The sequence below is a fragment of the Vulpes lagopus genome, chromosome 10 (assembly GCF_018345385.1).
Source record: "Vulpes lagopus strain Blue_001 chromosome 10, ASM1834538v1, whole genome shotgun sequence".
Lineage (NCBI taxonomy): Eukaryota > Metazoa > Chordata > Mammalia > Carnivora > Canidae > Vulpes > Vulpes lagopus.
The window spans coordinates 108,182,374-108,205,978 of record NC_054833.1 but is presented as its reverse complement, the minus strand read 5'-3'; the positions used below and the strand labels follow the sequence as shown (position 1 = coordinate 108,205,978).

At 38.1% G+C, this 23,605-nt stretch overlaps 1 protein-coding gene across 2 annotated transcripts in view; it reads left to right on the top strand.

Moving 5' to 3' along the window:
* Positions 1-23,605, top strand: part of NFATC3 (nuclear factor of activated T cells 3) — a 138,987-nt gene that overhangs the window by 66,129 nt on the left and 49,253 nt on the right. For both annotated transcript variants that reach the window (XM_041770053.1, XM_041770054.1), the window contains exons 4-6: positions 7,432-7,631; positions 16,063-16,235; positions 19,333-19,473. In XM_041770053.1, coding sequence (XP_041625987.1) covers positions 7,432-7,631; positions 16,063-16,235; positions 19,333-19,473 — 514 coding nt within the window. The remainder of the gene's footprint in view (positions 1-7,431; positions 7,632-16,062; positions 16,236-19,332; positions 19,474-23,605) is intronic.

Sequence of the window (23,605 nt, the reverse complement as noted above, 5' to 3'; positions counted from 1 at the left end):
TTTATATATATATAAATTCATAAACTTATATATATATAAGTTAGTTTATAGGACATTCTGAAGTTCTATGCAACATAGGCTAGTTCTGTACTTCGAAGAACTAATTATCTCATGCATTGACAGGAGTTTCAGTCTCTGGCCCCTTGTCATAAAATGCTTGTAATGTCCCTCACTCATGTTGCCATGCTCATTCATTTATATATTGACTATGGCTGTTTTTGTGCAAAGATGGCAGAGTAGTTAAGATAGAGAACATAGGTGGGGGACGCCTGGGTGCCTCAGTGGTTGAGCATTTGCCTTTGGCTCAGGGCGTGATCCTGGAGTCCCAGAATCTAGTTCCACATCGGGCTTCCTGCATGGAGCCTGCTTCTCCCTCTGCCTATGTCTCTGCCTTATTTTCTCTCTCTCTCTCTCTCTCTCTCTCTCTCTCTCCCCCCCTCTCTGTCTCTCATGAATAAATAAAATCTTTATTTTTTTAAAACATTTTATTTATTTATTCCTAGAAACACACAGAAAGAGAGAGAGGCAGAGGGAGAAGCAGGCTCCATGCAGGGAGCCCGACGTGGGACTCGATCCCGGGTCTCCAGGATCACATCCCAGGCTGAAGGCAGGCGCCAAACCGCTGAGCCACCTGGGCTGCCCTAAATAAAATCTTTAAAAAAGAAAAAGAACATAGGTGATACATCACTTCACACTTTGCTTAGGACACTGCAAATCACAGTGTTGCAGTTAAAACTCGGTGTATTTCAAGTCCTCAGAGTATTGCTATACTGGAACTTTTATAGTGCATACTTATGTCAAAACAAAAGAAAAATAGATTTCAAACGTCATCCTTTTTTTTTTTTTTTTTAATTTTTTTATTTATTTATTTATTAGTCACACACACACACACACAGAGAGAGAGAGAGAGAGAGAGAGAGGCAGAGACACAGGCAGAGGGAGAAGCAGGCTCCATGCACTGGGAGCCCGATGTGGGATTCGATCCCGGGTCTCCAGGATCGCGCCCTGGGCCAAAGGCAGGCGCTAAACCGCTGCGCCACCCAGGGATCCCTCAAACGTCATCCTTTTAAGGCACAATAGATTGTATTATTTTGTTATCAAAATAGATAGCAAAGCATTGTGTTTATTGTTCAGTAACGTGGCTGGCGAAAAGAATATACATCTTATATAGCCTCACATTTCCAACTAGCTGTATCACTGTTATTTTGAATATACCAAGACTAACGGTGAAAACATTACCCTCCCCCAAACTTGTTCTAAATCATTGACTTGTTTACTTTTTTTGCTAGTGATACCACCATTCTGTTGGATACTGAATCTCAGAATTTTTGTTTTTAAGAGGTTATTTATTTGAGAGAGAAAACATTAGTGACTAGGTGAGGGAGGGGCAGAGGGAGAGAGCCAAGGAGAAGCAGACTCCCCACTGAGCAGGGAGGCCAATGGGGGGCTCCATCCTAAGACCCTGGGATCATGACCTGAACTGAAGGCAGACACTTAACTGAGCCGCCCAGGTGCCCCTGAATCTCAGAACTTATAGCTTCTTTTTTCCTTTCTCCTTATTACTCTATATATAGTCAGTTTAAAAAAATCTCTTTATAAAGGGAAAGATTTATTGTATTTGTATCCCTTTCTGTTTCTATTCTCTATTATGTTCTTACTTCCACTCTAAACTTTCAGTACATATGATGTTAGTACTTAGTGCTTCAGCCTCTTAGCTGATTTTCATGATTCTGTCTTTTCCCTCCTTCATAGAGCCGTCTTTGATTTTTATCATATACATCCCAACATTCTTTTTTGTAGTGCCCTTTAAAGTCTTTACTAATTTCTTAAAGTTTAATACATGCCACTTTGTTCTTTATTTTTTGTCATCTCTATAGTATTGGCTAAAGCAGTATCGCTGCTATTCAATATGGATATTTCCCTAATAGATCCTCAGTTAAAAGAAGAAGGGGTAGAGGAGTGAACAAGACAGAGTTTCTGCCTTTTTGGAACTTTACGCTACTGAGGAAACAGATAATAAATGTATAACACAGGGCAGCCCCGGTGGCTCAGTGGTTTAGTGCTGTGTTCAGCCCAGGTTGTGATCCTGGAGACCCAGGATCGAGTCCCACGTCGAGCTCCCTGCATGGAGCCTGCTTCTCCCTCTGCCTATGTCCCTGCCTCTCTCTATGTCTCTCATGCATAAATAAATAAAATATTTTTAAAAAATGTATAACACAGGGGATCCCTGGGTGGCTCAGCGGTTTAGTGCCTGCCTTTGGCCCAGGGCCAGATCCTGGAGTCCCGGGATTGAGTCCCACGTCGGGCTCCCAGCATGGAGCCTGCTTCTCCCTCCTCCTGTGTCTCTGCCCCCCCCCCCTCTCTCTGTCTCTCATAAATCAATCAATCAATCAATCTTAAAAAAAAAAAATGCATAACACATTTTTTAAAAAAAGATTTTATTTATTCATGAGAGACACACACAGAGAGAGGCAGAGACATAGAGGGAGAAGCAGGCTCCTCGCAGGCTCCTCGCAGGAAGCCCGATGTGGGCCTCGATCCCAGGACCCCGGGATCATGACCTGAGTCAAAGGCAGAAACTCAATCACTGAACCATCAAGTGCCCCTATAAACACATTTTTTAAAAATTATTTATTTCTAGAGAGAGATTGTGCGTACATGCTTGAGTTGGGTGAGGAGCAAAGGGAGAGGGAGGGAAAGAATCTCAAACAGACTCCCTGCTGAGCACAGAGCCTGACATGGGGCTTGATCTCAAAACCCTGAGATCATGTCCTGAGCAGAAATCACTAATAGCACACTTAACCAACTGAGCCACTTAGGTGACCCTGTGACACACTTTTCATGGTGATCCATACTATAAAAAATAATGAAACAGGATAAGGGGATAGTGTTAAGGTATTTTAGGTAAGGTGATCTTTTCTGAGGAGCTGACATTTGAGTATGGAACTGAAGGAGTGAGGTAATATGAAAATCAGAGGGAAGAATATTCCAGAGTGATAAAGTATTAAACGTGAAAGCCTTGAGGTTAGGAATGAGCTTAGGTGGTTCAGGCAACAAGGCCAGAATAATCAGAGCAGATTGGGGAAGGGAAAGGAGTAAGATATGGTAAGATAACAAGTTAGCTAGAGCTCAAATCACTTAGGCCTTATAAATCATCACAGGGCATTTGGATTTAGTTGAATGTTGCAAGGAAGCCATTAAAGTTATGAGCAGAAGGTGAAATTATCTAGTTAAAGTTTGTTCTGGCTTCCAGACAGTGAATAGGCTGTAAGGGAGCAAGAGTGAGAAGAGTTATAAGGCCATTGCAGTGGTCCAGGCTTTAACTGCTTTTCTGTAAATGTTACAGTACTGATAAGCATCCTAAGTAAATTATATTACCCAATAATAGGCAGAAATCTTCATGTTGTTTCCTGGGGAGAGGATAATCAATGATGATGTTGCTTGGTTACAAATTCCACTATAAATCTGGGAATGGGCAAGCAGGAGTGTAAAGTGTTCACCTGAAAGACCTCATAGTGGACTAAAACTCCTACTACCACATTTGAACTCTGACTACATTACATACCTAGAATCATGGATGCAGACTAATAGCTAATATTTGTTTATCGCTGCCTACATGATAGCACTGTACTAGACACTTTATATTTGATATCATGTGTTAGGCTAATTTATAAGCCATATAGTACAGAAACAGAGAATTTTTTTTAAAGAGTATTATAAAATCTGAGGCTTGGAAGTTTCGTGGTTTGGAGCATTGTCCAGCCACCAGCCCAATACTGCCATAGTGAAAACATCACTGACACTGTGACTCATGTCCACAACTTGTTCTGACAGTGCTTGAGGGTGCCAGAAACTCCACTACTGCCTCGAAGAGCTGGATACCTCCACTATGTATACTTAAAAAATAGACTTTATGCAACCTCCAATATTTTGTCGCTCCCTTGCTGGTTTAATGGATTTCAACAGCTGTGGAACAAATCTTTCTCCCACTTGGTGGCTAAAAGTAGGAGTGGAGATTACCGAGAGAGATCTTTCTGAAGCTTGTGAAACAACCAAGTACAAGGATGCCACCATCTCACATCAGAGGTATCAGACTAAAGCTGTAACAAAACCCAGACATAGGGACGCCTGGGTGGCTCAATGTTTAAGCGTCTGCCTTCAGCCCAGGGAGTGATCCTGGAGACCCCGGATCGAGTCCCATGTCAGGCTCTCTGCATGGAGCCTGCTTCTCCCTCTGCCTGTGTCTCTGCCTCTCTCTCTCTCTCTCTCTCTGTGTCTCTCATGAATAAAAAAAAAACAAAAACAAAAACAAAAAACTAACAAAGTATATCCAACAGCACGTTAAAACAATTATATAGCATTGCCTAGAGGAATTTATCCCCATAATGCAAAAGGTGCCCCAACATAGGAAAATCAGTTGAGATAATACAGCACATTAATAGAAGGGATAAAAAACCATGTGATCGTCTCAGTTGACACAGAAAAGGCATTTGACAAAATTTAACAGCCTTTCATTTAAACACACACACATACACAATCTAGGAAAGGGGGAAAATTCCTTACCACGAAAGGTCATTTAGGGAAAGCCTACAGCTAACATCATACTTAAGTAATGGTAAAAGACTAAAAGCTTTCTTCTCAAGATTAGGAACAAGGATGCTCAGTTCACCACTGCTGTTCAAATTTGTGCTAGAAGTTCTAGTCAGAACTATTAGACAATAAAAAGAAATAAAAGGCATTTGAATTGGAAAGGAAGAAGAAAAACTGTATTCATAGATGTTCTTGTACATAGAAAATCTCAAATCATCCACAAGAAAGCTACTAGAGCTAATAAATAAGAGTATTTCAGGGTGGAAGATCAACACATACAGTCAATATTTGTGTTTCTGTATACCACTGTTGAGCAACCTGAAGAGGAAATTTTAAAAGGCAGTTCCATTTACAGTAGTATCTAAAGGAATTAGGAATAAATTGAGCGAAGGAAGTGTCAAGATTTGTATGCTGAAAACGATAAAATATTGCTGAAAGAAAAATATAGATGGAAACATAAGATAAAAAATAAAATATAAGTATATGGAGAATAAAAATAGATACCCATTTTTATAGATAGGAAAACTTAACATTGTTAAGCCATCAGTAGTATTCCAAAGCAATCTGTAGAGTCAGTGCTATACCTACCAAAATTCCAGCAGCCTTTTTTGCTGAATGGGACAGTGTATTTTCAGATTTTTTTTTTAAGATTTTATTTATTTTTTTCATGACAGACATAGAGAGAGAGAGAGGCAGAGACACAGGCAGAGAGAGAAGCAGGCTCCATGCAGGGAGCCCGACGTGGGACTCGATCCCAGGTCTCCAGGATCACACCCCTAAACCGTTGGGCCACCAGGGCTGCCCGTATTTTCAGATTTGTATGTAATTGCAGTAGGCCTCAAATAGGCAAAACAGTTCTGAAAAAGAAGAAGAAATTTGGAAGACTTACTCATCCTGACCTGTAACTTACTACAAAGCTACAGTATTTAAAACGCTGTGGTACTGGCATAAAAACAAACCAATGAAATAGAATTGAAAGCCCCAAAATAAACTCTTATGTATATGGTCAATTCATTTTCTGTAGGGGGCCAAGACTATTCAGTAGGGGAAAAGGACAGTCCTTTTCAACAAATAGTGCTGGGGAATTGGATATCTACATGCAAAATAATGTACTTGGACTCTTACCTTACATCATAAACAAAAATAAACTAAAAATAGGGGATCCCTGGGTGGCTCCGCGGTTTAGCACCTGCCTTCGGCTCAGGTCGTGATCCTGGAGTCCCGGGATCGAGTCCCGCATCGGCCTCCCTGCATGGAGCCTGCTTCTCCCTCTGCCTGTGTCTCTGCCTCTCTCTCTCTCTCTGTCTCTCATCAATAAAGAAATAAAATCTTTTTAAAAAAATAAAAAATAAACTAAAAATAGATTAAGGTCCTAAATGTAAGACCTAAGAGTATAAAACTCTTAGAAGAAAGCATCAAGGAAAGTCTTCTTGACTTTGGATTTGGAAATGGGTTTCTCAAGTATGATACCAAAAGTACAGGCAACAAAAGACAAAATAGATAAATTGGATTCCATAAAAATTAAAAGCTTTTGTGTACAATACCAAGAAAGTGAAAAAACCTATAGAATGAGAGAGAATATTTGCAAATCATTTCTTTGTAAGAGATTAATAGTTCAGATTATATAAAGAACTCCCAACTCAAAAGCAAAACAGATACACATGTACACCCAAATGTACCCCCAAAGAATGCTGATTTTTTTTTTTTTTTTTTTTTTAGAATGCTGAATTTTTTTTTTGCTTACTAAGCAGTCACTTAACTTGGTTGGAGTCAACCTGCAAAACCTTTCTCTTTCTGGTTGGTGGCAGTTTATAATCTCATTTCAGTTATGTTAACCTTACACTTCTTGGGATCTGACCTATTCGTGGATGGTTCCCAGGTCAACCAAAGGATCTGGCAAAGCTTACATGTATATTTTGGAGCTTCCCTTCTCTGGCCGTCTCCTTTCTTAGATTTCCCTCTTGGTTGTCCTATATTTTCTCCTTAATTTTTCAGACCCTTCAGACCATAGATTTTCTATAGGAGTTTAAGCATGGTCTGTGGCCTTCTCTTAGGTAAAAAGCCTTAATGAGAAACACATTTTTCCTTACTCTCTTCATAAATGTGTCAGTTTGCTTCCAGTAAGTGCTTTCTTTGGTTACTCTCCATACTTTCAAGTCACTCTTTATGTTTCTTCTAGTTTGTAATTGTTATCTGCATGATGATAGGTCAGACAGGTGCTACTCTGCCATCAGATTGGGCAGGTAGAGTCTCCCTAAGTGCCAGGCTCCGTTTCTTTTATTTTCCTCCTTTTTTGTGGTTGCTGTTTTTACCTCCAACACTTTATTCAGCAATAATGAAGAATACCAGAGAAAGTCAAATAGCTCAGCCTGTTAAGTCAGTTGAAATTTTAAGTTGATAACATACATAATAGGGTTTTGAGATTTTTCTTTTCTGCTAAAACAAACTGTCTCTGATTTTAAGAGCTTATTAGAGGAGCTTTCTGTAACCAGTCTTTTAAGTCTAGTCTGGATAGTTAATGTTGCATGGAGTACAGAATCAGCATTCATTTTGGTTTTTCACAGCATTCTACAAAGAAGGCTTTGCAAAATTGTTATTGTTCTAGCTATTTATACAAAAAACAACCAAATCCTCATCCCTTTGTAACATATCCCAACATTTTATAATTCATAAACTAAAATTTGGAAGATTGTTCACTTACTACTTTTTCTTATTATCTTTTTGAAATAAAATTTTGTGTATCAATAATATATGTTATAGATATAATAGACTTAGCATTGTAAGCTTATTGTAAGTACATGAATAATAAGTTGTATTTTTCCATTTTTTCTTCCTCCTTAGCTCCTGGGCTATAGTGAAAAGCCGATAAATCTACAGATGTTTATTGGAACAGCAGATGATCGATATTTACGACCTCACGCATTTTACCAGGTTCATCGAATCACTGGGAAGACTGTTGCTACTGCAAGTCAAGAGATAATAATTGCCAGCACAAAGGTTCTGGAAATTCCCCTTCTTCCTGAAAACAATATGTCAGCCAGGTATCTTGAAAAATACCTTCAAATGGATAGTTCTTTTTTTTTTCCTATAAAGCAACTTTCAGAACAAATATATTTCTTTTTTTTAATTTCTTTTTTAGTACAGAAATGAAATATTCATTGTTCTAAATTAACTAATACTATGTAAGTAATCATAGTATATTTGCTAATAAGGTTAGGAGGAAATTTCCAGAAAAGAAATTCAATTTACCAAAAGTTTATGAACCATGTAATACCAGCCAAGCATTATGTTAAATGATAGAGAAAAATATATATGGGCTATATGTTAGATTTTATGTTAGAAAATGCAGTTGCAAAAAAAAAAAAAAAAAAAAAAAAAGAAAATGCAGTTGCTTAAACATTAGATGCTTCGTTTGTTATTCCATAAAAAATGGTACAGAGATAGGCATTTTAGGGCTAACACAACGGCTTCATAAGTCATTGGGGGCCCCCTCTCTGTTTTTTCTTCCCTGCTATTTTAACACGCAACTTCTAGCCCCAAGATACAGAATGGCTGCAGGAACTCTAGCCATCACAACTGTAGTCCCAAAAGGAATAAGGAAGAAGGGATAAGAGGAAGGGTAAATGAAAACTTCCATCTGAGTTAGCCTCTTTATTGTTTAATTAATTTTACTTATATATATTTTTAAGTAAGTTTGTGCCCTATGTGGGGCTTAAAATCACAACCCAGAGGTCAAGTGTTGCATGCTCTACCATCTGAACCAGCCAGGCACCCGCTGAGTTAGCCACTTTATTTTTTTTTTTTAAAGATTGATTGATTGATTGATTGATGATAGACACAGAGAGAGAGAGAGAGAGAGAGAGAGAGAGAGAGAGAGAGAGGCCGAGACACAGGCAGAGGGAGAAGCAGGAGAGAGAGAGAGAGAAAGAGGCAGAGACACAGGCAGAGGGAGAAGCAGGCTCCATGCCGGGAGCCCGATGCGGGACTCGATCCCGGGACTCCAGGATTGCACCCTGGGCCAAAGGCAGGCACCAAACCGCTGAACCACTCAGGGATCCCCGAGTTAGCCACTTTAAAGAGCTTGTTACAGAAACCTATGCAACATATCTCATTATTCATCCTTGTATATATACAAGAAACAACTGGGATTTTTGTTTTGTTTTGTTTTTACCTGAGTATATTACTACCTCTAACAACATAGGGACCTATTACCAAGAAAAAAAGAGGAAAGGGAAATTTATTTTTTTATTTTTTAAGATTTTATTTATTCATCACAGAGAGAGAGAGGCAGAGACACAGGCAGAAGGAGAAGCAGGCTCCATGCAGGCCTGACATGGGACTCGATCTCGGGTCTCCAGGATCACACCCCATGCTGAAGGAGGCGCTAAACCGCTGAGCCAACAGGGCTGCCCGGAAAAGGAAATTTAATTTTAATTTGTCACAACTAGATATTTGAAACTTACAGTCAGGTTTGTCACGATTGTTTCAAACTACGTTATGGATCTTTCTTAAAATGGCAGTAACATCTGTCCCAGGCTATTATTGTAATAACAGTTATATAAAATAAGATTTTGGTCTCTAGCTCTCTTCCTTTAAATTCATATTTAAATAACTTTTTGAGTAAACCGAATATACCCTTGAAGGCATAGCAATTTGTGATATAATTCTATCATTATAAAATAAGAATTTCCTTAAGAAAGAACTTATCTTGTGGTGCCTGGGTGGCTCATTCAGTTTAGTGTCCAGTTCTTGATTTAAGCTTTGGTCATGGGATCGAGCCCCACTGTGAGCTCCACACACAGTGCAGAGTTTGTCCTTTTTCCTCTGCGCATCCCCATGTACACATGCTTTCTCTAAAATTAATAAAATCTTTTTAAAAAGGGGAAGAGGAAAAGAAAGAATTTATCTGGTTACCTACTTCTTTTTTCTTATTAACTACTTCTTACCAGAAAAGACAAGTTAATATAAATTGAGATAAAACCTTATTTTTATCTACTTTGTTCACATAGACAGTACGCAAGAACCCAACTCAGTTCTCTGCCTCCAGACATCCTATTTGACACATTTTCAAATAAGGTGAGGTGGTCAATGAGAACTGAATGAGAATGCATGCATGTAGACTTCTTCCCTTTTATTCTGGAATCTTACTTTTTCATTTGGCATCAAAAGCGTATGACTAAACAGTTGCAGTAGCTGCCAGGGTGAATTTAAAACAGTTTTGAATAGAGAATCCAGAAATGGCCCCTCAACTCTATGGTCAACTAATACATTCGACAAAGCAGGAAAGACTATCCACTGGAAAAAAAGACAGTCTCTTCAATAAATGGTGCTGGGAAAATTGGACAGCCACATGCAAAAGAATGAAACTAGATCATTCTCTTACGCCATACACAAAGATAAACTCAAAATGGATGAAAGATCTAAATGTGAGACAAGAATCCATCAAACTCCTAGAGGAGAACACAGGCAACACTCTTTTTGAACTCGGCCACAGCAACTTCTTGCAAGATACATCTATGAAGGCAAGGGAAACAAGCAAAAATGAATTATGGGACTTAATCAGGATAAAAAGCTTCTGCCCAGCAAAAGAAACAGTCAACAAAACTAAAAGACAACCTACAGAATGGGAGAAGATATTTGCAAATGACCTATCAGATGAAGGGCTAGTATCCAAGATCTATAAAGAATTTATTAAACTCAACAGCAAAGAAACAAACAATCCAATCATGAAATGGGCAAAAGACATGAAGAGAAATCTCACAGAGGAAGACATAGACATGGCCAACAAGCACATGGGAAAATGCTTCTCATCACTAGCCATCAGGGAAATACAAATCAAAACCACAATGAGATACCAGCTCACACCAGTGAGAATGGTGAAAATTAGCAAGACAGTAAACAACAAATGTTGGAGAGGATGTGGAGAGAGGGGAACCCTCTTGCACTGTTGGTGGGAATGTGAACTGGTACAGCCACTCTGGAAAACTGTGTGGAGGTTCCTCAAAGAGTTAAAAATAGAGCTGCCCTACGACCCAGCAATTGCACTGCTGGGGATTTACCTCAAAGATACAGATGCACTGAAACGCCAGGACATCTGCACCCCAATGTTTATAGCAGCAACCTCCCCAATAGCCAAACTGTGGAAGGAGCCTCAGTGTCCATCGACAGATGAATGGATAAAGAAGCTGTGGTCTATGTATACAATGGAATATTCCTCAGCCATTAGAAATGACAAATACCCACCATTTGCTTCGATATGGATGGAACTGGAGGGTATTATGCTGAGTGAAATAAGTCAATTGGAGAAGGACAAACATTATATGGTCTCATTCATTTGGGGAATATAAAAAAATTGTGAAAGGGAATAAAGGGGAAAGGAGTGAAAATATCAGTGAGGATGACAGAACATGAGAGACTCCTAACTCTGGGAAACGAACAAAGGGTAGTGGAAAGCGAGGTGGGTGGGGGACGGGGGGACTGGGTGACGGGCACTGAGGGGGGCACTTGACAGGATGAGCACCTGGGTATGCTATATGTTGGGAAATTGAACTCCAATCAAAAAAAGAAAGAAAGAAACAACAGGTGTCTAATAAAAGTATCTTGAATCTAAAAATAAAAATAAAACAGTTTTGAACCATCTTTTTCTAAGAACTCATAAAACTGATCCCTACAAGATAGTTTACAGGCCATGTTTCCACATTCATTCTTCTGGATATTACAGGCACTAGACTTGAATCTAGTTAAATAGAAAGTTACCAGAAGCTTCTTATCTTTTAACTTTGAAGGATTAAGAAATATATGAATAACTTTACACCAAAAAAAAAAAAGAAATATATGAATAACTTCATAATCTGAAAAAACAGTATTAAAGTACTGTCTCTTAGGTTAGTCACATATACCTACCCACAGAAACTTTTCAAGTTAAAGGGGAAAAGCTGGGGCAGCCCAGGTGGCTCAGCAGTTTAGCACCTGCCTTTGGCCCAGGGTGTGATCCTGGAGTCCTGGAATTGAGTCCCTTCTCGGGCTCCCTGTGTGGAGCCTGCTTCTCCCTCTGCCTGTGTCTGCCTCTCTCTCTCTCTCTCTGTGTCTCTCATGAATAAATAAATAAAATCTTAAAAATAAATAAATAAAGGGGAAAAGCCGGTATTTCCTGATAACATGATAGATTTTGCTTTACCCGACAAGGAGAGACCTATAAAAACTTTATCACATTTATTTTTTTGCCTTGGCTTCCAGAAGTTCACAGTCAAGTTCAGTTATAATAATTCTAGTAATTTGTATGACCCTAGATTTGGAATATATTTCCTGTTCCTTCTATTTAAAATTTTTTCTATTTTTCCTTGACCTTATTTGTATTTATATTGTAAAATCCATCATCCTTTCTAAAAATAATGTATAAATCAGTAAATTAAAGAAGAGAGTGTGGGTACCTGGGTGATTGAGTTGGCTGAGCATTTGCCTTGGGCTTGGGTCATGATCCCAAGGCCCTGGGATGGAGTCCCATATCAGTCTCCCTGCTTAGCAGAGTGTCTGCTTCTCCTTCTGCCCTTCCCCCCTACTCATGATCTCTTTCTCAAATAAAATTAAAAAAAAAAAATATAGAAGTTTCTAAAATTTTCAAGAAATTGGAAAAGCTTCACATATCAAATAAGTAGCTAGTAGGGGTGCCTTGGTGACTCAGTTGGTTAAGCATCTAACTCTTGTTTTCGCTCAGTTCATGTTCTTGGTTGTGAGATTGAGGCCTGTGTCAGGCTCCATGCTCAGTGGGGTGTCTGCTTGAGATTCTCTTTCCCTCTCCCTCTGCCCCGCTCTCCTCTTATTTGCTTGCAGGCTCTTTCCCTCTTTCTCTCTGTCAAATAAATCTTTTTTTTTTTTTTCAAATAAATAAATCTTAAAAACAAAATAAAACAGAAGAACCAACTTGGAAGCTACCCAAACCTAAGGAAACTCTTCCATGTATCTTAGATAATAGAGTAGCTAATGATGAATGAGCCTTTTTTATGTAACAACTAATTATAAGGATAAGCTACAGTTACTGAATGTAGTGTAGTGTCACATAATGGTAAATAAAAAATTTATGAATGATAGATAAGACCATTGTTCAAAATAATTTATGCATAAGTGAGTTATAGGTATGTATTCAATGACTCTGTTCTCTAAAAGCAGTAAGATGGGAGAAGGTTGGTTGTTTTGCCTCTTTGTTTTGCCTGTTGTCTCAAAGGCATGGTCATGTCAATACTATCTTGGATGTATAAGACCCTTTATTTAAGACCATTATACTAACCCATTGCTGTAAGCCACCCTACAAGGTACTTTAAATATAGGATGCCAGTAATCATTGCCTTATCCTGTTTGTAACTCCTTGTTTTTAAAACTAGATGCATATGGATATGGCAGCTTTGTACTCTGATCTAAAATATAGTTATACTTGGGAGGTGCCTCGGTAGCTCAGATAGTTTTAAGCCTCCAACTTTTGATTTCTGCTCAGGTGATCTCAGGGTGGGGAGATCAAACCCCATGTCGGGCTACACCCTAAGCAGAGTCTTCTCTCATCAGTCTCCCTCTACACCCTCTCCCTGCTTGTGCTGCTCTCTCTCAAAAGAAAAAAAGAAAAACTTAATAAAAACCCTGATATAAATAAAATATAGTCATACTTTTAAACAGAATTAATAGTTTTTATTTCTCTGTATATTTATTACCCAAAGTTTTAAGATTGTCATTTTTCATATTCTTATTCCAAACTTCCGAACCTTCTTCTAGATACTTAGGTCTCTGATAAACTACCTTCCCAGGGGTCATGAGTGGCTCAGTCAGTAGAGCATGTGACTCTTGATCTCTTGATTTCAGGGTTCTGAGTTTGAGCCCCGTGATGAGGATAAAGTTTACAATGAATGAATGAACAAATAAATAAATAAAACTTCCCTCAAAACTCAATACAATGGATGATCTCTGGTATTTCCCCTTAAAGACTCATGTTGGCATATTAACATGAATAATCACTACCTGATATAATTTGATCAGTACTGCTTTGATCTAATGTATAAGGTTTGGGTGCCTGGGTGGCTCAGTAGTTGAACCTCTGCCTTTGGCTCAGCTAGTGATCCCAGGGTCCTGGGATCGAGTTCTGCATCAGGCTACTCAGAGGGAGCCTGCTTCTCCCTCTGCCTATTTCTCTGCTTCTCTCTCTGTGTCTCTCATGAATAAATAAATAAAACCTTTAAGAAGAAATAAAATGCAGACGTTTAATATTAAATATAATTCGTTATCCATAAATGGCAAATATTTACTTTCAAAAGTGTTTCCTTTTTTGGAAATTTCTTCTCCTTTGTCTTTCTGAAAATGAAAATATTCATCCTTTTGGAATTCTTTCTTGTGCTTTACTGGTTTTTACCTTGATTACCTAGTTCTATAACACATATTGTCCTCATAGCAACTGTGCAGCCTCCAGGCAGTGAACACTAGAGTTGGGACTGTTGGTAGATAAAGCAAAAGAATGAAAAGGAATACCGTAAGAGAGAGTAAACTTTAACTAGAATATTGATTATTGGGATGCCTGCGTGGCTCAGCGGTTGAGGGTCTGCCTTTGGCTCAGGGCATGATTCTGGAGTCCAGGGATCAAGTCCCACATTGGGCCTCTGTGTAGAGTCTGCTTCTCCCTGTGCCTGTGTCTCTGCCTCTCTCTCTTTGCGTCTCTCATGAATAAATAAAATCTTAAAAAAAAATGTTGTTTATTAGTTATCCTTTTTCATTCTTTCAATATGTAACTACAAACATATATTGTAGATATGTTGTTTCTTACCCTGTGTGTGTCAAGCAGCCAGCCATACAAGTCATAAATTTGGAAGATAATGAAATATTAGATCTTAAATGTCAAAAGTTTAATTTTTTTTTAAAGATTTTATTTATTTATTCATGAGAGAGACACACACACACAGAGGCAGAGACACAGGCAGAGGGAGAAGCAGGCTCCGTGCAGGGAGCCTGATGTGGGACTCGATCCCAGACTCTGGGATCATGCCCTGAGCTGAAGGAAGCCACCAAACTGCTGAGCCACCCAGGGATCCCCTCAAAACTTTAATCTTATGTGTGCATACTTTAGAAATGAAATAATCTTAGTCTGATGGATTGTTTTGACTAGCTAACGTCTCCAGAAAAGTCTAAATATCCTATTAAGTGACTGATTTGTAGTCCTACAAATGAATCTTTTCTGCCCTGGTTACTTATATAAAATTAAACGGTCTTTTTTAAAAAACAACAACAACAACAACAAAAAACGGTCTTTTTAGTGGTGCCTGGGTGGCTCGGTCAATTAAGTGTCTGTCTTCTGCTCAGGTCATGATCCCAGGGTCCTGAGATTGAGCCCCATATTGGGCTCCCTGCTCAGCCCTTTCCCTTTGCCTTTGTACCTGTCCCCCCTACCTGGTGCGCTTGCGCTCCTTTTCTCTCAAATAAATAAGTAAAAATTTAAAAAAACAAACAGCCTTTTTACTTTGTATTTCACTTAACCTAGTTCTGTAAAGCAAGCCACTCTAATATCTAATGGCCCAACATAATAACTGTTCTGGGCACCAGGGTGGCTGAATCAGTTAAGTGTCTGCCTTCAGCTTTGGCCATGATCCTGAGGTCCTAGAATTGGGCCCCACATCGGGCTTCTTGTTTGGCGGGGAGCTTGTTTATCCCTCTGCCTGCTGCTCCCTCTGCTTGTACTCTCTCTCTTTCTGTCAAATAAAGTCTTTTAAAAATAAATAAATGAGGTTTACTTTATTAAAAAAAAAAAACCCACAAAGTAATAACTGTTCAATGTTTTCCTGATTCTTATGGTTGGCTGGACTCAGTTGGTCCATTCATGTGGTGTCGGCTGGGATTACTCCTGCTCCCAAATCCAGCTTGCTAGTTGGGACTTCATGGTGGCTCAGGGCTCCAAGAGAGCAAAAGTGGAAGTTGTGAGGCTTAAGTGTTGGCCTCATAATTTACACTGCATCAGTTAGTTAGTTACATTGTTTGTCAAAGCAAATCATAAGGCAAGCTTTCAAGGAGAAGGTACATAGGTACTCTACCTCTTAATAAGAGAAGCAGTATTCAGGTACAGGAATGAGGAGGAACTATTAACAGCCATCTTTTTGGACAGTCTACCACACTTACTATTAAACATTTGTCATTCAAAACACTTATAATCTAAAACAAAAAAACTTTTAATCTCAAAATAGGAGAAAATGCAATCATGTCTTTTTTTTTTTTTTTTTAATGGTCTCCATGCCCGACACAGGGCTTAAACCCATGACCCAGAGTGTAAGACCTGAGCTAAGATCAAGAGTTGGATGCTTAACCAACTGAGCCACCCAGGCCCCATACATCTTTCTTTTTTGACCTGATTTTAGGTAGTGATAGTTCTATGCCAAGTTGACCTGAGTTGTTGAGGACCACTAAATATCAGTAAGCAAGCAAATAAAATTTGTATATTTTTCTCCCTAGTATTGACTGTGCAGGTATTTTGAAACTCCGCAATTCAGATATAGAACTTCGAAAAGGAGAAACTGATATTGGCAGAAAGAATACAAGAGTACGTCTCGTGTTTCGTGTTCACATCCCACAGCCCAATGGAAAAGTCCTTTCTCTGCAGACAGCTTCGATACCTGTTGAGTGCTGTAAGTGAGCTTGTGGTGATGTTTTCAGATTTTGTTTATAATAGGCCATTTTCTGTTTTGCATATAATGTAATATTTGGATCACAAGTATAAACTGAGGCACAGAGACTAGATAGCTGATGTGATTTTCTTATATGAAAATAAGCTATGTGTTTAGGTGGGAGGAGTACTGATCTTGGATTTATAAAATGGGTTCTCATGACAATTTGACCATAGGTAGCTGTGGGACTATAAACAACTTCTCTTGACCACAGTTTTCTTACCTGTAAATATCTGTAAATGAGGTAGTTGGGCTTGATGACAACTAAGGACCAACTGAAACTATAGTTCTTGGGCAGCCAGGGTAGCTCAGTGGTTTAGCCCTGCCTTCAGTCCGGGGTGTGATCCTGGAGACCCGGGATCAAGTCCCACATCGGGCTCCCTGTATGGAGCCTGCTTCTCCCTCTGCCTGTGTCTCTGCCTCTCTCTGTGTGTCTCTCATAAATAAATAAAATCTTAAAAAAAAGAAACTATAGTTCTCATATTAAGTATCCTTTGGTCACCTTTGTTTCGTTAAAATGTGAGCCTTCTTGTTAGAATATGCCTATCTCTGTAAACTGACTCCTCAGCTAAAGACTTAAAGGATTTTATTTTTTGGTTGGTTGGTTGGTTTTATCATTAATCTACTCAAAAGATCAGATTGAGAAAGTGAATGCTTTTCCCCCTGATTTACAAAGTCAGGAAATGAGAACAGGCCCTAGAACCTGGTCCCCGCTCAAGCCTGGAGAACTATGGACCTCTGGCAGGTTAGCTGTTAGGACTGAAATTTTGAGACTGCTGTTCAGATGTTTAGGGCATAGTCTTAGAAGTGTTCTAATCTCATGTCTTAATTTTGTGTAGGAGGAAACAGGCACAAGTATCTGACGTACTCATTCAATCTTATTTGCTTCTTGGTGACAGAGCTGTGCCTAGAACATAGGTTTTCTTAGCGCTCTTTCAGTTACATCATTTTATTTCTGTCAAACACATGTATTAATATGAGGTCAAACCTACTATATTACCTTTCTGTGCTTCTTTTGCTGTTTGTTGAATTGGACTATTAATTTATTATTTCCCACTTGACCGTGGATATCACTGAGCAAATCCATGGTAATAGAATTAACTGTAAAAGCAGTTTTGTATTAATTTTTAATAAACAATACAGACACGTGCTACAAAATTGAAAAAGAATATAGAGTGGAAAGCAAATTACCAAGTTAACTATTTCCCCTTCTTGGAAGCAGCTGTCATTACCAATGTTTTTATTATCATGCCAGACTATTCTATGCCTACATAAACATATATGTCTCTTTTTTAGCAAAGTTAATTTAAATAATTTAAGTTCATAGAGTAATTTGAATTTTTGAGATGAAGTTATTCTAAAATTATTTTCTTTTTTCTTTTAGTTTATTAAATTAATATGTGACTGTTGAGAATATAAAAATGCAGAGTGGTACAAAGTAGTATGAAAATCTTTTTGTAATATCACTAATCTCACAGAGTCACTATTAACCTTTCTTTGGACTTTGTTTTTTTGTCTTTACATATGTATGTATGTGTATATATATGTGTGTGTGTGTGTGTGTGTATATCTATATCTATATCTATATATATATATAAAATTTAGTTGAGCTTACCTGCTTTTTATGACTGCCATTTGTTGAACACATTTTTGCTGTTACTTTGAATGCTGTCATGGTGGCTAGTTTCCATCATAAATATCTAAAACTTGAATTAGTCTGCTTCTTAGGCCAGTCAGTGCTTGTTTTCATGCCCCTTCTCTGTGAGCCATTTTCTGAGATCTAGATTAGTGCTCAGTACTTTCTAAGTGGTAGTTGATCATAAGTCCCAGACCTATCTCCTAAGAAAAGGGTCTGTTTTAACATTCTCTTTGAATGGGACAGTGATCCCAATTCACATACATTTTGTGGCTTGGTATAAATATTTGGAACAGGGAAGAGCCATAGTGAACTGCGAATGTGTGCTTCCTAAAGGCATTCAAGTTTAAATTTCTTTAAAATATGTTCTAGCCAAACAAAACATAAGCTGACCTTCAAAGCCACCAATTTTCCACCCACGAAGTAGAACTAAAAGTAGACCTGTTTTCCAGCTGTGAAGAAGAGTGCATAATCCACACTTTGTTTTGCTTGTTTTGATCCAGAGAGAAACCTAATTAGGCATTGGGCAAGAAGAAACCCTTAGTGAACCTAAGCAATCATAAGAAGTATAATCTGTAGCTTAAAGCTCAGTTAAAAAAAAAGAAAAGTAAGAAAGAAAAAAAAGAAAACCCAGAAATAGGATCTCCACAAAATATAACAACTTGAAATCAGTCAATATGAGAGAAAGGTAAAAATATATATATATATGAGAGGTGACCAAGGTCACTTTATAAAAGTTGAAATTTAAAGAATGACCCCAAGGCATTAAGAAAAATTATGTTCTCATACTTTGGGAAGGAAGAGTGTAGTACACTGTAGTACAAATGTAGAAACATTTACTTCCATTTTTAAAAATTCAGGATGTAAAAAAATAAATAAAAAATAAATAAAAAAAAATAAAAATTCAGGACGTACTTCAGTTACTTAGCAAATTGCCCAAAATGGAATCCTGTTGTCTCACGGTGGTGATGTAGATATTTTCTTGATGAAAGAGCTAATTCGCATTTGTCCTTTAGAAACTTGTCTTCTTTTAATTGTATGAAATATAATTATATGTTTGAATTAATTTGCTTTAGATTTATCAATTTTAACAGTTGTAGAAAAGAAATGTATTGAAGATGGAAGCTAAAGGGAGAAAAGTGGTGAAATTAGTGTTTTGGAGTCAATAGGAAGTTGCAGGCATTGATTAATTTTTCTCTTTTGGTTTCTTTACAGTTGTGAGAAAATTATTTAGAAATCACACAAGTCTAATAAATCTGTTTTGTTTTCTAAATAATAGTGGATATTGCTACCATTATCTCAAACATTTAAAGCCCAAAGTTTGCTTCTCTTTATTTTTATTGTATAGTTTGAATTTGTCATTCATGTATGGAAGATTGTAAACTAATATTTTATCTCTTCTCAACTCTTAAAAAAAAACAGCTCAGCGATCTGCTCAAGAACTTCCTCATATTGAGAAGTACAGTATCAACAGTTGTTCTGTAAATGGAGGTCATGAAATGATTGTGACTGGATCTAATTTTCTTCCAGAATCCAAAATCATTTTTCTTGAAAAAGGACAAGGTAAATAAGATTTGAGTTGATTGACCTCAAAATAAGGGGCAGAGGGGATAAAATGAATTACTCAGTTGTTTCATTAACATTAATCACAAAATAGTTTTCCTAAAGCTACAGACATCATTTACACAGATTTTTTTTTGTAAGCCATACATTTCTTAAATTTTTATCTAAATGTTGAATTCTCATTAAAGATGTCTCAAAGCTAGATGAACCCCCCAGTATTTCTACTACTATATATACATATATTCAAGAGAATTGCCAATATGTTGCATAGAAACTTAAATATAAATACTTATAAGAACGTTAGTCATCATAGCCAAAATAGATGAACAACCCAAATAATCATCAACTGTTACATGGATAAACAAATTGGGATCTATCCATACAGTGGGATATTTAGCCATAAAAAAACAATAAAGTACTGATACATAACACAACATGAATGAACCTTGAGAACATGGTAAGTGAAAGGGATCAGCATACAGTGTCCAAAATCAGCATTCTGTAGAGGCAGAAATTGTATTAGCGATTGCCTCAAGTTGGAGGGAGGTGTCAGTGGGGAGTGACTGTTAATTGGCATGGGGTTTCTGGAATTAGTGATGGTGATTGTACAGCTCTGTGAACATACTAAAGAACTTCTCAATTGTTTACTTTAAAAGGGTGAATTTTGGGATCCCTGGGTGGCGCAGCGGTTTGGCGCCTGCCTTTGGCCCAGGGCGCGATTTTGGAGACCCGGGATCGAGTCCCACGTCGGGCTCCCGGTGCATGGAGCCTGCTTCTCCCTCTGCCTGTGTCTCTGCCTCTCTCTCTCTCTCTCTCTATCATGAATTAAAAAAAAAAAAAAAAAAAAATTAAAAGGGTGAATTTTATGTATTTTATGCATAACTATATAAATTATTATGTCTTCAATTTTGGAAATGTAGAAGAATCCTGTGACTATCAGGATGTTTGATTTAGCCCTTTTGAACATATTTAAAACATTTTCTATCAAGCTCCTGGAGGACAAAAAGTAAAAAAAAAAACAAACAAACAGTGCTTCCCCCATTTCACACAGTGTCCTACCTAGGACCCTGTAGGGTGTTGGAGGTGTACCAACAAAACAAAACATTTTTCCATCAATTATTCCTTCTCAGTTTTTTAAGCTTTTTTTTTTTTTGCATTTTAAAAATTTAAATTCAGTGAATTAACATGTAATGTATTATTGATTTCAGAGGTAGAGCTCAGTGATTCATCAGTCTTATTTAACACCCAGTGCTCATTACATCACATGTTCTCAATGCCCATCACCCAGGTACTCCATCTGCCCTCCCGTCTCCCCTCCAATGAGCCTCAGTTTGTTTCCTATGATTAAAAGTCTCTTATGTTTTGTTTCCCTCTCTCACTTTCTTTGTCTTGTTTTATTTTTTCCTCTCTTCCTCTGTTTTAAAATTGTGAAATACCTTTTTATAAGAAGAAGATACCAGATATTTATATCTGTTACTCAGTTTAAGAAGTAGGACATTTATCTCTGAAGTTCCTCTTGAAACCCCTTTCCAGATGGATCCTATTCCTAAATCAGTTCATGCATTTCTTTATCTAAAGTTTTATGTGTTTTCTCTGGTTTTGGACATATTATAACATTGCATGTATTCTCCTGAAAATTGCTTTTTTCAGAGGTCAACAGTAATGTCTTAAGCTTGATCCATGTATGGCACCCCTGGGTGGCTCAGCTGTTGAGCATCTGCCTTTGGCTCAGGGTGTGATCCTGGAGTCCTGGGATCGAGTCCCACATCGGGCTCCCTGCATGGAGCCTGCTTCTCCCTCTGCCTATGTCTCTGCCTTTCTCTCTATCTCTCATGAATAAGTAAAATCTTAAAAAAAAAAAAAAAAAAGATTGATCCATGTAACAAAAGATCTTTCATTTTTACTTCTATGTAGTTTCACTGTATAAACATGTCACAGTTTATTAACTGTTTTCTCACTGGATATTTGGGCTGTGTCCAGTTTTTGGCACTACCAAACAATAACAGTGCTGCTATAGTTCTTATCACCTGGTGGACATAGATAAGAATGTTGTAATTCTTAAATTTTGTTAATTTGGTAGATGTAAAATGGTATCTTGGACTTTGGATTTGAATTTGCCTGATATTTATTGAGGCTATTACAGGTCATTCACATATCCTTTTTTGTGTAGTATCTTCATGTTTTTGCCCATTTTTTTTCCCATTGTGTCAGTTTTCGTTTCCTTATTGCCTTATAGGATTCTTTCTGTGTTCTGGATATCAAAGTGGTTTGGGGAAGTGCCTCATTTTTTTCCTGTTCCCCAAGTGTGTGTCGTATAATTTCACCTTCCTTTGAACATGTAGCTGAGTTCATTTCTGAAACCTTCTGGGCAGAGGTTTTGTGGGACTCTTAATTTCTGCTATAATCCTATTTATGGGTACAGGGACCATTTAAGTTTATTTCTTCTTGAGGTAATTTTCTTGATTTATGTTTTTCCAGGTAAAAAGAAAAACCAGTCTGTTTCTCCTTCAGTCTCACAATGTTAACAGTTCATGTCAACAGTTTTTGACAGTTCAAAACACTTTTTATACCACATGTGTGAGTTTCCCATATATCCACCAACTCGTTGACATGAACTGGGTATTCTTAATTAAATTCAGTTCTGACAGTAACTGGAGTTAGCGTAGACCCCACATGTTAAAGGCTCAGTCCCATAATACTGCCCCCCACTTCAAAGGCTAATTGAAAGTAGGAGGTGCCTAGGAGTCCACAACTTCTGCCTGACTTGGCTACAAATCAGAAGTTCCCATGACCCCTATCTTGGATTTGATCATTTGATAGAGCAGAACTCAGAGAAACACTTAACTTATGTTTACAGTTGATAATATAACAACGGATATCATAAAGGATACAGATGAACATCCAAGTGGAAGAGATACATGGAGTAAGGTATATATAATGAGGGGTGTGGAGCTTCTATGTCCTCTGTGGACTTGCCCCTGTCCCAGCTCCTTTGATGTGTTTGGCGACCCAGAAGCTACCCAAACCCTTTAGTATTTGGAATTTTTATGGAGGCTTCACCACACAGGCTTGATTGATTATTCCATTTCCAGCCCCTCACCCCTGTCTGGGGAATGGAAGTGGGACTGAAAATTTCAAGCTTCTAATCACGGCTTGGTCTTTTTGGTGACCAGCCTCTATCCACGAGCCACCAGGAGTCCCTTCCTTAGAATAAGAGATAGTCCTATCACCCAGGAAATTCCAAGGGTTTTAAGACTTCTGTGTCAGAAACTGGAGTCAGAGATCAAATACAAGAACAAAAGTACTCCTTGTGAGCTTCTTACCACTTTTTTAGGAGTTTTATGCCAGGAACCAGAGGTAGAGACCAATATATATTTTCCCTATTATTTCACAGTAGGATTTTATTTATTTCACCCAAGTTTTCAAATTTGTTGACATTAATCTAATTATAATATCGTGTTTCTGCATCTGGAATTCTATCCCTTTTAAAAAAATGTATTCCTGCTTTTATTTATTTGTACATCTCTGGTGTTTTAGTCAGTATTCCCAGAGTACTTTGGCTTTATTGATCTTTTCAGTTGTGTATTTGTTTCCTGTTTCCCTTGTTTCTGTATTTTTTTCCCCTTTTTTGGAGCTTAATATGTTTTTCTTTTTTTTAAGATTTTATTCATGAGAGACAGAGAGAGGGAGAGGGAGAGAGAGGCAGAGACACAGGTAAAGGGAGAAGCAGGCTCCACACAGGGAGCCCGACGTGGGACTTGATCCTGGGTCTCCAGGATCAGGCCCAGGGCCGAAGGCGGTACTAAACTGATGAGCCACCCGGGCTGCCCATGTTTCTTTTTCTTAATATCACTGGTAATCTCATTCATTTTTCATCCTTTCATCTTTGTAAACTTAAGTACTTAAGGCTATACATTACCTTCATTGCCTGTCTTTTGTGATTTCAGTACCTCTTTTTCCACTGAGTATTTTTCTTGGAGCAGGGAGCCTGATGCGGGACTCAATCCCAGGACCCTAGGATCACGCCCTGAGCCAAAGGCAGACGCTCAACAACTGAGCCACTCAGGCATCCCTGTTTCACAGTTTATTAATTCATCAATTATTTGTGAAACAACTGTTAAATGACAGACAC